The sequence below is a fragment of the Prinia subflava genome, chromosome 3 (genome assembly GCF_021018805.1).
Source record: "Prinia subflava isolate CZ2003 ecotype Zambia chromosome 3, Cam_Psub_1.2, whole genome shotgun sequence".
Lineage (NCBI taxonomy): Eukaryota > Metazoa > Chordata > Aves > Passeriformes > Cisticolidae > Prinia > Prinia subflava.
Genome location: NC_086249.1, coordinates 106872725 through 106887737, shown reverse-complemented (window position 1 = coordinate 106887737; position 15013 = coordinate 106872725). Strand labels below are relative to the sequence as shown.

The window sequence follows — 15013 nt, the reverse complement described above, 5'->3', positions numbered from 1 at the left end:
TTGCACTGGGATTTTAACAACACTTGAATAGCCCAGTGTGGTTCCTGATCTGGCAAAAAGCAGAGTTCTTGTGTGGCAGAGTAAGAGGCTGCCAGGGCCCCAGGACTCACCTTCCCCTGACATCGCTGCCTTGGCTGCTGGGGATGCTACTCTTTTCAGACTAGCAGGACTTTCTGAGGAACCAGAATCCATGCTTTAGAAGAAAATAATGGTTATTTGAGAAATTCAGTCTCTTCAGAAAAATCATTACTATGTTTCCAACTCAAAAATGCACGTGCACCCCCAAGCAACTCCCTGGGTTTTAAAAGAAGAGACGGTAAATGTGCAAAATAAAGATTTGAATCCAGTGGCCTGTCATGGTCACATTGAAACAACTGCCTTAAATACAGAATTTTCTGCATCTCCTCTTTTTCCTCAGGAAAAAAAAGCTCTAAAATCATTCTCATTTGTATTCCTAATGCTAATGTCGCCTTCACATTACAAAAAATGAGATTTTAAATGTTTCATCCTTTAAGAATAATGAGAAGTAATTTAGATTTGAGGAATACCTTTTAATTTTGGGCAGAGAGGAGCTCTCACTTACACAGCTGTACTTCAGAAAGTCCAATACACTCATTTTTCAGTTCCAAGTCACATAAAATTAAGAAGGTTAATTAATCTTTTGTTGGTGAGGCAAGACCCAAGGAGAACTGAGGTCAGCTTTCTTATTACTGACACAAATTTTCAGGATTGGAAGTCAAAACCCTCCAGATAAAAAAACCAAGGGCCCTTTTTCAGGGTAGAACTTTAAAATTCAAGCGTGCAGCTCCTCTAATTCATTTCCTTCTAGAAGTGAAGCACAGGAAAAGCCAAGCAAGTACCTGGTGGATTTCCTGATGGGGCCTGAAATGAGCTTGACGTAGGATTTGGGGAACCAGCCCTTCTGGCCCTGCACCTCCCCAAACCACCACATGTCCTGCTGCTCCAGCACGGTGATCACGTCGTTCTTGTTGAAGTTCAGGTGGTTGTCCTTCTTGGCTCTCCAAGGGTACAGGGCCTGTGCTTGAAGCCCCTCCACCTTCTCACCCTTCAGGAAGAAAAAGGAGTCAGTCATGCTGCAGCTTCAGCAGGAAAGCTGCTGAAGGAGTTACAGCCTTAGGCTGCTTACACAGCAACAAACATAGACTCTGTCTCAGCTAAAGCATCAGTTAAACTCCCCAAGTAATTCCAGAAACATCTGCAGTCCTGCATTTCTGTCTGTTAACACATCATCAACGAAGGCAAGATTAAATTAATCACTTTTACTTAAAATACACATGTAATAAACCCTCCTGAAGCTGCTTTGGCAGGACTTCCAGTCCATTTTATAGGAAATGATGCTTTGCTGCACAGTGATCATGCCACATTCCAATTGCTTTTTGCTCTCAGGTCGATATTTAGCATTTCCCAGAACACAAGATCTCCCAAGAACAGGTTGCTGCTCCACTGAGGAAAAGGAAATGCCTGAACAGAGGGACAGAGTCCAGCTGGGAAGTTCTGCCATTGCTATTCCACTTCACCCACTTGGGTTCAGTGAAGGTTGTCACTGCAGTCAAGAGAGCCCCAAGGAAATACCCAAACACAGACCACCAAAACCTAAAAAAGCCATCCCAGGCCAGCAAACCAGAAACTGCTCTGTGTCAAATCCTGCCCCAAATGTTGCCCATGGATCAAAGATCCACAGAACGGCCTGGGTTGAGAGGGACCTTAAAATCCACCCAGAGCCACCCCTGCCACGGCAGGGACACCTCCCACTGTCCCAGGCTGCTCCAGCCCCAGTGTCCAGCCTGGCCTTGGGCACTGCCAGGGATGCAGGGGCAGCCACAGCTGCTCTGGGCACCCTGTGCCAGGGCCTGCCCACCCTGCCAGGGAACAATTCCTGATTCCCAAGAGCCCATCCAGCCCTGCCCTCTGGCACTGGGAGCCATTCCCTGGCTCCTGTCCCTGCAGCCCTTGGCAATTGTCTCTCTGCAGCTTTCCTGGGGCTCCTTCAGGCCCTGCAAGGCCACCCTGAGCTCAGCCCAGAGCTTCTCCTGCCCAGGCTGAGCAATGCCAGCTGTGCCAGCCTTTCCTGCCAGCAGAGCTGCTCCAGCCCTCTGCTCATCCTGGAGCCTCCTCTGGGCTCTCTCCAGCAGCTCCACGTCCTCCCTGTGCTGGGAATTCCAGGGCTGGGGCAGCTCTGCAGGTGGGAGTGTCCCTGTCACCCCTGCTGGAGGTGCTCCCCTGTGTCAGGTGAGTGTTCTGACTCACAGGCAAGGCTCCCACTGTGCTCTCCAAGCCCTTGTGGTGGCTCAGAGCCTTTGGGTAGCCCAGGAGCTCACCTGGCCCAGGACAGGGGAGGGGGACGAGCCTGTGACCGTGGCAGGAGTGAAGGCCGAGCGCTGCCGGAGCTGCCCTGCGCTGGGCACGGTCAGGGAGGGCTGAGCTGCCCACGCATCCCAGTTGTCACTCTCTGGCTTCTCACTGCTGTTTGCTGGCCAGCTGGAAAGAAAAAGAAAAGAACCATGTAATTCCTACTGTTTTTAACAGCAGGAACAAAACAACTCACTCAGAACAAATATTTCAACATTCTGCATTTATTTCTTTTCCACGAGTATCCACGAGCACCTGAACTCCTGCAGGGCAGTTGAACACTGCTCAACCACAGCCTCAACTTAAAAGGCAACCCCCAAACTGAGCTCCTTGTCCTTGCCACTGAAGGACAGGTTTTTATTTCAGTTCTTAGCTGTGTCCCAACAAACAGAAGTTCAAGCAATACAGACTGCATTACACACATTGAAAGAGAAATAAAAATAATTAATTATTCTTTCCAAAACTGGTTTGCAATCTTACCCCCTGCACCTCACTGACCTCTAACATCCCTTTCCTTTAGACACACAATCATGGAATGGTTTGGTTTGGACCTTAAAATCCCACCCAGTGCCACCCCTGCCTGGCAGGGACACCTCCCACTGGCCTAGGCTCCCAGGGAACAATTCCATCCTCATCTCCCACTTAAATTTCCTCTCTTTCAGTGGGAGCTCATTCCCCCTTGCCCTGCCACTCCTCCTAATGAGCAATCCCTCTGCAGCTCTCCTGGAGCCCCTTCAGATACTGCAGCCTCCTAAATCCCTTTCTCCTGCATTATTGAAGGCTTCCAACTTGCTATTGTTATGTGTGATGTACTAATGGCAGAGATGACATGGAAAGGTGATTGAATTGCTGATCACAGCATTGGTAAAGCTGATGGAATTCAAACACAGGCCCTTCCCTGGATGTCTTAACTCAGTACACTGGGCACTTTAATCAGCTGCAATTCCTTATCCTCTGGCCATGAGATCCATATTTATAGGCTGATACCTCAATAGGAGGCCCTGGCACAGGGTGCCCAGAGCAGCTGTGGCTGCCCCTGCATCCCTGGCAGTGCCCAAGGCCAGGCTGGACACTGGGGCTGGAGCAGCCTGGGACAGTGGGAGGGGTCCCTGCCATGGCAGGGGTGGCACTGGGTGGGCTTTAAGGTCCCTCCAAGCCCAACCCAGTCTGGGATTCTGTGATTCCAAGGGAAGTGACCACCTTGGGATTTCCCCCTTGCCCACATCCTCCCTCAGGGATGTCTCCTGCTCATGCTGTGCCCAGGGAGGTGTGATGGGAGCAGCCTCAAGTCCCACAGGGCTGCAATTTTCACCGATTTCTACAGAAGGCACCTTTCACTTCACAGAGGGTATGTTTAGTTTGCACCCTGGCTCCTGTGCTCAGGGCCAGTTCCACACACTGAGGGCTCAGCAGCACCCAAACCTACGTGGAGCTGAAGTCTGCCCAGTTGTTGGCTGCTGCAGGAGCCTCTGCAGGGGCAGGGGCTCCCAGGGGAGTGGAGGTTTCCTGCACAGACACTTTGGGAGCAGCAGAGGGCTCGGCCGCGGGCTTGGCAGAGGCTGGAACTTCACTGTCCGGAATTTTCTCTGCATAGTTTGCAGGGAACCATCCAGTTTTCCCCTTCAGTTCTCCACCGAGCCACCCTGGCTCTCCAGTCTGGCTTTCATCCACCTGCAGACACAGGAAGTCAGAGAGTTAACAAACACACCCTGAAAATGGAAACTTTACTGAAAACAACCCATCTCCTCTGCAGTAATGAACTTTTTGCAATGCAAGAGGGCTTGAAAACGTTTTTTTCTTTTTTTTTTTCCATACTGAAATCACAGACCCATGGAATGATTTGGGTCAGAAGGGACCCTAAAACCTGTCCTGCTCCATCCCCTGCCACGGCAGGGACACCTCCCACTGTCCCAGGCTGCTCCAGCCCCAGTGTCCAGCCTGGCCTTGGGCACTGCCAGGGATGCAGGGGCAGCCACAGCTGCTCTGGGCACCCTGTGCCAGGGCCTGCCCACCCTGCCAGGGAACAATTCCTGATTCCCAAGAGCCCATCCAGCCCTGCCCTCTGGCACTGGGAGCCATTCCCTGGCTCCTGTCCCTGCAGCCCTTGGCAATTGTCTCTCTGCAGCTTTCCTGGGGCTCCTTCAGGCCCTGCAAGGCCACCCTGAGCTCAGCCCAGAGCTTCTCCTGCCCAGGCTGAGCAATGCCAGCTGTGCCAGCCTTTCCTGCCAGCAGAGCTGCTCCAGCCCTCTGCTCATCCTGGAGCCTCCTCTGGGCTCTCTCCAGCAGCTCCACGTCCTCCCTGGGCTGGGAATTCCAGGGCTGGGGCAGCTCTGCAGGTGGGCTCTCACCTGAGGGGGCACAGGGGCACAGTCCCAATCCCTCTCCTGATCCCAATCCCTGTCCTGATCCCAGTCCCTCTCCTGATCCCAATCCCTCTCCTGATCCCAATCCCTCTCCTGATCCCAGTCTCTCTCCTGATCCCAGTCCCTCTCCTGCTGCCCACGCTGGGGCTCAGCCCGGGGCAGGGATGGATCCCTGTCCCTGCACTCCTCAGAGGAGCTGCTGACAAATTCCTTTGCCTCAAGCATTTGTTGACTCCCACTGGAATTTGCATCCACCCTCCCCTTCTGGTCCAAACCCATCCTTTATTCCTGTGGGTTTGGGTCTCCTCGTCTCTCAGCCCCTGGCAGCCCAAGGCAATCCCAGAAACAAAGGCACTTTGTGCTTGACCACTTCCACGTGCTTTTCCTGCAGTGCAGAGCAAAATTTCCACTGCAGCAGAGATGGGAAAGCAGCAGGATGGGAGAGGGAAGGGCACAGCTGAGGATGGACCTGGGAAAAAGGGATTGAAGCACCGAGGCTGAATCATCCACACAGGGATCAGTCCCAGGCAGGAACTGCAATCAGCACACACAGAGGAAACAAACAGCACCAGAAAGGCAAATTTGGGTTGTGGAGATGCTCTAAAAAGAGCATCTCTGAGGTGAGCCACAGGCTAACAGAAACCACCGGGATTCTTCAGACATGGGGAGAAAAAAACCCAACCAAAAGGTTTCAGAGCATCCAATTAATGCTTCTTCAGGAGAGGATTGAAGCTGCAGTAATTCTGAAGCTGCCTATGAGCATTCTCAGATCTCTGCTTATTCAACCCCATGAAGTTCTCTATGCACACTCATGAAAAGGCACTTTGAAGGATAATTTAAACTTCATCATTCATATCAGCTCTGGTTTCTTCTTCATCTAAAATACAAGTCACATCTGGTCTTGCAGTACCAAAACTTTGAAATTTTAAATAAATTCCTTCGCATCTTTTTAAGCTGTTTTGTTGCAATTTCCTTAAATTTTTACATCCACCATCCACAAGTCCCAACAACAACCCCAGATTATTTTTTTCCAAAATACAACCAGACTTTAAATGCACACCTGAATAGTGAATTATAGTGTGTGGGAGGTTGTTTTTATTTATTCAGCTGTACTTTAGAGCCACAGCTGACAACTCCTTAATTCTGTGGATCACAAAGAAGATTGGCTCCAATGGCAACAATCAGTAACTAAGAAAACTGATGAGAAACTGTCCTTAGAATTTGTTGTAGATTTTTCAGGGAAGAGTATCTGTTCTCACACAAAAGCTTGGTCGAGCTATAGCCAGGATTAAAATCAATCTAAACTTACAGTGGAAGAAATTTCAAGTACATTGAAAGGATAAGATAATTAAGGAGTGGGAGAATTAAAAAGCCAAGTAATTGTGTAATCCATGGCACCAGATCCAGCAGTTCCAGGGGCTTTTCCCAGCAGTCAGGCAGGGCAGAGCCCTCCCCAGACTGGTAAATCCTTTTCCTTCCTGGATAAATCCTCCTCCTCCCTGGTTCCTCAGCCAGGGCTCAGGGTTCATCCCAGGGTGAAGGGTTTACACTCTTGGGAAGATCATTCCCAAGCTCTGGTAAAGGCCCAGCTCTGTGACAGAATGGGCTCTGCAGCCCCATTCCAGCCAGGATTCCAGCCAGGATTCCAGCCAGATTCCAGCCAGGATTCCAGCCAGAATTCCAGCCAGAATTCCAGCCAGATTCCAGCCAGGATTCCAGCCAGGATTCCAGCCAGGATTCCAGCCAGGATTCCAGCCAGGATTCCACCCGGAATTCCAGCCTTTGAATCTGTTTTCAGCTATTTTGTTTCAGTTTCCTACATTTTTACACCCACCATCCACAAGCCCACCCAAAAATCCCAGATTATTTTGTCCACAACACAACCAGACTTTAAATGCCCACCTGAACAGTGAATTACAGTGTGTGGGAGGTGGTTTTTCTTTACCTCCTGCCCACTGCAGGACAGGAGCACGGTTCCAAAATGGGTCAGAATTTGAGTTCCAGTGTGGACAAGCTCCGTCTGTGTGAGGACAGCTCTCCAGGGACAGGGATTTGGGGGCACAGGAAGCTCCAGCTGGAGCTCAGCTGCACTGATGTCACCAATCCTCACCTCAAGCCTGAGCTTGCAAACTGCAAAGACACCACCGGGACCTTTGGGAGCACAGGACAAACACAGGGAGGGCAGAGGGAGCAGCATCAAAAGCAAACCCTGGTGCAGGGTATCTGAATCACTTTTGATAAGGAGCTGAGGTTTGCTGGTTTGAGCCTGGTGGGTTCAAACCAAGGGGCAGCAGCTCTGCTGGTGGCACTGGAGGCCCGCAGAGCCCCCCTGGCAGCACTTACCCACTCCCTCTTCACCTCCAGGGCACGCAGGGATGCAAAGCAAGGCACAGCAAGGTTACAGCTCAGCCCTGAGCACAGAGCAGCCCTAAACCCCTCCTGCAGGGCAGCACAGCCCCAGGAACCTGCTCTAATTCTGGGTACAGTCACTAAAAAAGGCAGCAGAGAGGAGTCACCCTGTGGGGCTGAGGGGGTAAAGTCGAGTCCATAAGCAGCAGGTAACCAGACTTGGATGGTCTCAAAGTCTCTGCTTGAGATGTGTGTAGTGCTCCTTAGCATCACATATTTTGGGGAAAAGTCTTATTTCCTTGCTAATCTCTCTTCAAAAATTATTTCAGTGCTCTTTAGAACTGCACATTTTGCAAAAAAACATTTCCCTGCAAATCTCTATTTAAAAATGATTTCAGTGCTCCTTAGAAACCCATATTTGAGGAAAAATGTTATTTTCCCTGCAATAACAGGGACAAATATGTGCAGAACTGCTTAGAACCACATATTTTGAAGAAAAAAAATGTTGTTTTCGCTGCAAATGTCAATTTAAAAATGTATGAAATGCTTCTTAAAATCATATCCTTTGGGAAAATTGTTATTTTCCCAGCAAGTCTGCCTGACAGTGATCACTCCTGCCCACAGAATGACGTGTAAACCCAGGCCACCCCTGCTCCCCAGGAAAACAAGGCATCCCAGCATTTCCCAGCAGGCTCCAGAGCCTCCTATCCAAACCCCTTCCCACAGCTTTACAACCTGTTGTATCCTCACTCAGAGTCCTCAGCAGTGACACCGAGCCAGGGTTTTTTTTCCAGAAGCCCATTCCAAGGTCACAAACACTCCATAAGTAAAAAGCCAAACCAACCCCAGAAGGTTCAATTTCCCAGAAGAGGATTTTTTAGAACGATAATAATTACAATTTAGGGGAGTCTAGAAAGTGTATTTTTCCAAAATCTACCGTTAGTGAACTGAGCTAAAATGTAAAAGCTCTTAAAATCAATTTTGTTGGGTAGAACACTGCTGGAAATTAACTTCCTCCAGTGAATGTTTAAGAATCCCCCCTGGAATTTTCATTCTGCATGTTAAGAACATACTAATGATTAATTAGAATTAATATCCACTTAACTCCTGCAGTTATTAACCAGGGATTGTAACTTAGAGAGACAAAAGCAAACCTTGCTTCAGAGTTTGCCACAATACACTGACCACAAAAATTGGAGCTTATTCTCTACCAACACACCTGCAACCAAACTTTTGGGATTTGCAGTTTCCTTTCTTGCCATATGAGGTTGAAACCACCCATGGCAGAGGCTGAAGGGTTTTCCCAAGGAACATCCCCATCCCTGCTTACCATGACGATGTCTCCAGGCTGGATGGTGATCTCGTCGTGGCTTCTGGATTCAAAAGGATACAGAGCTCTGTAATACACTATTTTTACATCCTCCTGAGCAGAAATGGTTAGAGGAGCTTTCTCTGAGCAAAGGAAACAAACACACAGATACAGAGAGAAGAAATCAAACCACCTGATTTTTGAACACTTGGAAAATGGGGTGGAAGTGGAGACAGGCATCAATAAAGCTGGCAGGGTCTGCAGAAGTAACTTATCCCCTTTTTACACATGGGAAATATAAAAATTGATTATTTAAATACAATTTTCTTATTTTCTTCTGTAAACAACGGGGAAAATCATAGAAACCCAGAATGGCCTGGGTGGGGAGGGACTTCAGAGCCCACCCAGTGCCACCCCTGCCATGGCAGGGACACCTCCCACTGTCCCAGGCTGCTCCAGCCCCAGTGTCCAACCTGGCCTGTGGAAGTCCACAGCCCCTCTGGGCAGGATTTAGTCCACAAAAAAGTGATGCAATCCTTTTGGACAAATATTTAAGCCAGTTTTCCATTCCCAAACAGTTCTTGTGTGTATCCAAGCCACTTAAGAGGGAAGCAGGATTCCCAATATAGGCCAAAATCAGGATACAATGCACAGTAAAAGCTCTCAGCTGAAGGTGACTGTGTGGGGAGCAGAAAAAGGGGGATTAAATCTTAGATTTCAGCTGCAGTGAACAAAGGAAGGCAGGAAAGGCAAAGCGTGACTAAAGGACATATTGTTCCTGCTCTGAAAAATCCCAAGGCATGAATCCCACACCAAAATAAAAACGATAGAAATAGTTTTGGATATCTTGCATCCAGCCCCTTCCAGCTGAGACTGCCTCTTCCCTTGCCCTGCAGCCTCAGAGCTGTGCTTTCCCCCGTGCTGAACACCAGCCTTTGGGGAAGAACAGAACCATTTCTGGAGTCTGCAGGTCAACCCATGCATTATTTACTTTAATAAGACTCACAATCCAGCCCCAAACACCACCTTGTTCTATGTTAAATGGAAAAGAAAAGAGAACTGAGCAGCCCCAGAGCATTCCCTGCTGTTGGACCCTACCTGCGTTGGACCACGGAGCCTGGCCGGGCTTGTTCGGCTCCTGGTGGGGCTGGAAGAGTTTACTCAGCTTCTCCTGCATTTCCTGTTTCCCCTTATCCTCACTTTCCTTCTTCTTGGGGAGTTCTTCCCTTTTTTGCTTGTCATCTTCCTGGATTTTTTTTTGCCACTGTGGCTCCTCCTCTGGCTGTCCCCGCTCCAGCCGCGGTTTGTCCCGGTCCTGGATCCGCCTGGGGACAGGGGGGGTTAGAGCCACTCAAACCAAAGATTTTGGGTCATCTCTGTACCAAGTGTCCTCTTTGGGACTTTTCCGTGCCCTCACTTTATTTTGGTGAGTTATCAAGCACTCCCCAGCATCTCCTTACACTGGGAATGATTCCCAGAAATCACAAACTCCTGGAATGCTTTGGGTTGGAAGGGACCTTAAAGATCCAAGCCAAGGTAAAGCTCTGAACAGCCAAATCAGAAAGAGAAAAGCAGAATCAGAACACGTGGCCATCCTTATCCTCATGTTGAGGGGCAAGGAAGAGAAGGATTTGCAAGTTTTACACAGCACTCCAGAGAATTATTGGGAATATTTCCCGTTTCTAACCACCAGAGTTAACAAGTCCTTCCCCTCCACCAGAGGACAAGACATCAAGAAATGAATAAATGTCTCTGCTGGAAACAATTCGCCCCAGCAAAGATAACTCTGAAGATCTGAAGGATCTCAGAGTGCTCCAGTCTGTTCCATGGCCTTTTCCACCTCTGGAATTTCTGCAGAATTAAAGACAAATGCCTGAGAAGCAGCTGCTCCTCACACGCTTGGTGTGCTACAAAGAACAGACGTTGTCCTTGGACAATGTGAATTCCTGATCAAAAACAGCCTAAGGAAAAAAACCTAATTCATGGAATGCCAGGATCCCCAAATCCCTGGGGCTGGCAAAGCCCTCCCAGCCCAGGCAGTGCCAGCTGTGCCCCAGGCCCACCTTGTCCCCAGCCCAGAGCACTCAGGGCCACCTCCAGCCCTTGCTGGGACACCTGCAGGGATGGGCACTCCAAAGCTCCCTGGGCAGCCCCTGCCAAGGCCTGAGCTCCCTTTCCATGGGCAAATTCCTGCTGCTGCCCAACCAAGCCACTTCCCAAGCATTAGAGGGTGGCACAGGAGGACACAAACCTCACCTGCATCCCTGGAAGTTTTGGGCAGACAGGAATATTCCAGGAGATGCCAGGGGAGGTGTTACATTTAGGGCTCCATTAAAGCAGTTTGTTACCTCTGAGCTTCTTTTTGCTTTTCCAGCTCCACTGTCTTCCTTTCCTGCTCCTTCTGTTTCAACCTCTCAGCTTCCAAGCTCTTCTGCTTCTGGAGCTGCTGTTTGTTATGGATTTCTCTCAGCTCCTGGATCAAAGAAAGGCAAAGAGGTGTAAACATCCACTCTGGGAATCCCAACTGAATCCCCAAAGAGCTCCCTGTGAGGGGACAACCCCTGGCTGTGGTTGGGGATCTCCAAACTCACACTCCTGTCACATACAGATATTTCAGGTTCATTACCAGGGTTTCTCAGGTTCATTCCCACCTAGTGTTTTCCTTTTTTATCCATTAAAGGCTTAGGAAACCAGAAAACCTTTAAATGGGACTCTGAGAAATGGACAAAGCTTAATCTCTTTTATTTTGTTTGTTGGTCTGTGGAATTCATTTATTAAATTCCATACACAAATCTGCCCTCTGAGCTCTCACAACAGCAACTCCTAATCAGTTTCATTTGCTAATTAATGCAGATTTACTAAAGAACCTTCAGGCCTGGTTTATACACAGGAGACTGAAATCCTGAAGGAATATCTTTGGGATGAATCATGGTACAGAGAGTATTCATTCATATATAAGTCATTTTTTCTTCAATTGCCTGAAAAAAACAGAATATAAATAATAATAATTCCATAATATTTTCCTCAAGATTTGTTCTCTGCATTAACACCTATTAACACAAATCCAGCTTTTAATTGGATTTTCTTTGCATAACCTGGAATTTTGCATCTGAACTCCTCAGCACTACAGCACAAAAAGGGAAAATTTACCTATGACCACTGAGGATTTTCACTGAAAATAGTTCACTTCAAAAATCAGTATCTTTTCATGAAAATATGGTACAGGGGAAATTGAAACAGGTAATCTTAGAAGTATTTGGATGGTTTTTCAGAAATTCACAATCTACAAACCACAGGAAGTTTTCATGTAAAACTCCTCATGCACTGACCCAAATGACAAAATTGCCTAAGAGACAAAAATAAATTGAAGTGATTCAAACCCACTGGATACAGGGATGAAAGTTTCAAAAGGGAAGCTGATCCTTGTGGTCCAGGTCTCAGTTTTATTTCATTAATGCTCCTAGATTTTAAATTCAAGAAAACCTGAGCTCAGCAGCATTAAAGAGAGAATCAGGTCTCAGGGGAGTTGGATTAAAGAGACCTTTTAATAATCATTTCAGTTTTCCACAGACATTTTAACACAGCCAAGCTGATGTCAATGTTCTGTGAAAGGATTTTCCTGTGACAGAACTGTGTGTTAAGAAAAGCAAGCCTGGTTTATAGTGCTGCCACTGGATGGAGCATTTCTGGAGATGTAAAAATCCCACCTACACCACTTTTGGGTCAGCCAGGAGGACACAAAGACATGCTGGGCATCTCATGCAACAGAGATGCTGCAGTGCTTTGCCAAAGGAGGATGGGGAGGAAGGGCCAGCACCTCCCCCAGTTCTACTGGAAAGCAGCTGAACAAAATTCTGATAAACTTCAGCAGCCAAGACAGCTCCAGCTGGATGTGAGCACAGCCCTGCCCTCATCCTGGACAGACACAGCTCCCAGCTGGACAAGTCCCACTCCTCCTGCAATTCCAAAGACACCCCAGGCTTTGCTCATTCCTGAGGTGCAGGACAAGGAATGCCTTACCTTAAAAGCAGAGCAATTGTTACCCTGGTATTTAAATCCAAACAGACAAACAAGGAGGACTTGAGGTGTTACAACAGCCACATTCAGAATATTGAATAGGAATTACAGCATTTCCTAGAGCACAGCAATATTCACTATATACAGCCAAGTCATTTGCTACAAAAACCTTCATGGTAGAAATGGAGTAGTTTTGGCCCAGATTGTGCCTTTTTGACAGAAAGACAAGAAGACTTGGCATATTCAGGGATCACAGTCCAAGGTTTCCATCAGATGTTCTCCCCCTGAGACAAGCAGAGCCTTTGATCCCAGAGGAAAGGACCCTGCAGTCCTGTGCTCCCTGAGGCTTTTCCTTTCCTGCCCCCTTCCCCAGCTCCCAAAGCCTCTGCTTTGGCCTTGGCAGGAAATTCCTCCCTTCCTCCATCCTGGGGGATTGGGCAAAGGAAGGAAGCTGCCACCTCCCTCCTACCTGGAATCACAGATTACAGTGATGTGTGGGGATGCTTCCCATCCAAGTGTTTGCTTTTGAAAACTTCTGAAAATCATGACCAAAACAGTCAAAACACTTAAACTCGTGAAGTTCCAGATAAGCAAAAGGCAAAAATAACTCACTAGAAGTGTGCCCAAGTTGCAATTCAAGGCACGCTCCTCACACAGGCACATAATAATTAATAAAAATCTAATGCTAAACTCTTCTCTCTGGGTTGGTTTTGGTGCTGGCAGCCCTTGGCAAACACTGACTCAGTGAAACACTGTACACTCATCTGCTCAGGGAAAGTGAAGCCCATCACTGGAGGAGGCTCCTCACTCAGAGAGAGCTGGGTCCTGCCTGGGCAGGGCATGGAGACCTTTGGGAAGGAGTGGAAGAGCTGGATGCAGCCCAGGAGGAGTGCCAGGCACTGCAGCATTGCCTCTGCCACTGCCACTGACTGGAAGAAAAAATGCTGAGATGTAAAGAGGTGCTGGGAGCAGGAGTGCCCTGCTCACACTGACAGACAGCACTGACAGCCACAGGACACACAGACAGCACTGGGCAGCCTCAGCCCGCTGGGGGTTCACTGCTTTGGCCAGGCACTGGGAAAAATTCTCAGCAAAACTATTTCAGAAACACAAACTCATCCCTTGTGTGCTCTTGGGCAGGAACAGCAGCAAGAAAGTCTGGATTTGTCCACGTTATAGGGAATGGGCTTTTGGTCCTTGGAGACTGCAGTCACATCGAGCCTTAAGCTTGGAGGGGCAGTTTAGATCCAGGGATAATGGGAATTGGGAATTCTTTATCCTGAGGGTGGGCAGGCCCTGGCACAGGGTGCCCAGAGCAGCTGTGGCTGCCCCTGCATCCCTGGCAGTGCCCAAGGCCAGGCTGGACACTGGGGCTGGAGCAGCCTGGGACAGTGGGAGGTGTCCCTGCCATGGCAGGGGTGGCACTGGATGAAATTTAATATTCCTTCCAACCCAAACAGTTCCATTATCATCAAATAAACAAGTGACCAGTTCCATTTCATTAATACCTGTATCAATATTAATCATGAGATCTCAAGGCTAAAATTTTTAAAGAGTACAGAAGTTTCACTCCTTCAACTGTAGCACACAAAGAAGTGGCCAAACTCTCAACCTTGTAACACACTCTGTCACTTTATAGCCAAATACAGCCCAATCCAAGACCATTATCTTGTGTAAAATGCCCCAAATCTCATTTGAAAGGATACCTGAGCAGCCAAACAAGCACCAGCAATCTCCTGAACCCAAGTGATTCTCCCTGAAGATATCCAATATCAGAATTCAAATGATCTGATTTGAAATATCAATAACATTTTATAACCCTGAAAAGCTGTTGGTGGAAATGCACCAAATTCTGTGAATATTTCCAGCTTCCAAGGACTCATCAGAAGGAATTGAAATCCTTTGTTTTGGAGAGATGACAAACAGATCCAGCAGGGAAAAAAACCCTTATTTCTCTCTCTAATCACTCCTATGATGTTAGGACACAGAGCAAAGATGATGTAATTTAACACTTGTATGAAATATTCACTTACTACAGAACATAAAAACATGGAGACAAATCCAGAGTATCCTGTAAACTGCTGTGGTTTGGAAAAGTGGCCTGGTAAATTAAATTACCTTGATTAAACCCAGAGTTTGTAATTTCTTTGTTTGACAAAAATGTATTTTAAAAAGTAAGATTTCTGCCTTCCCCATCTTAAACTATTGTCCCTTAATTGACAAGAAACCTTTATAATATTTAGAGCTCGGATGTGGTGGAATTGCTGAGAGATAATTTGAAAAATTCCCCTTTCATTGTGAGCATTATCCAGCTGCCTGATAACCACACAGATGGCACCACAGGACACACCCAGGAACTGAGAACTCAACAACGAGTTCTGCTCTTTAGGGAAATTATTAATTTAGTATTATTTACAAGCCAATTTCTACCTATTGTCAATGTCAGTCACTTTTCCAGTGGTGGCTCCTAAAAGTTGTCACAGATTTTTGATTTTTTAGGTAACTGTATGTGAGAATTATGGAAATCCATAATGACCTGCTTTGGAGTGATATGATCACCTAAGAGAGAGGTGTGTTCTCCATGGCTGGAGAACTCCCACTTCAC

At 47.7% G+C, this 15013-nt stretch overlaps 1 protein-coding gene across 4 annotated transcripts in view; it reads right to left on the bottom strand.

Annotated features, from left to right (window-relative positions):
* ITSN1 (intersectin 1) overlaps positions 1–15013 on the bottom strand; it is a 105374-nt gene that overhangs the window by 33250 nt on the left and 57111 nt on the right. For all 4 annotated transcript variants that reach the window (XM_063393304.1, XM_063393305.1, XM_063393306.1 and 1 more), the window contains 7 exons: positions 10740–10864; positions 9490–9716; positions 8413–8534; positions 3797–4041; positions 2340–2499; positions 861–1066; positions 111–193 (listed from right to left, as the gene is read on the bottom strand). In XM_063393304.1, coding sequence (XP_063249374.1) covers positions 111–193; positions 861–1066; positions 2340–2499; positions 3797–4041; positions 8413–8534; positions 9490–9716; positions 10740–10864 — 1168 coding nt within the window. The remainder of the gene's footprint in view (positions 1–110; positions 194–860; positions 1067–2339; positions 2500–3796; positions 4042–8412; positions 8535–9489; positions 9717–10739; positions 10865–15013) is intronic.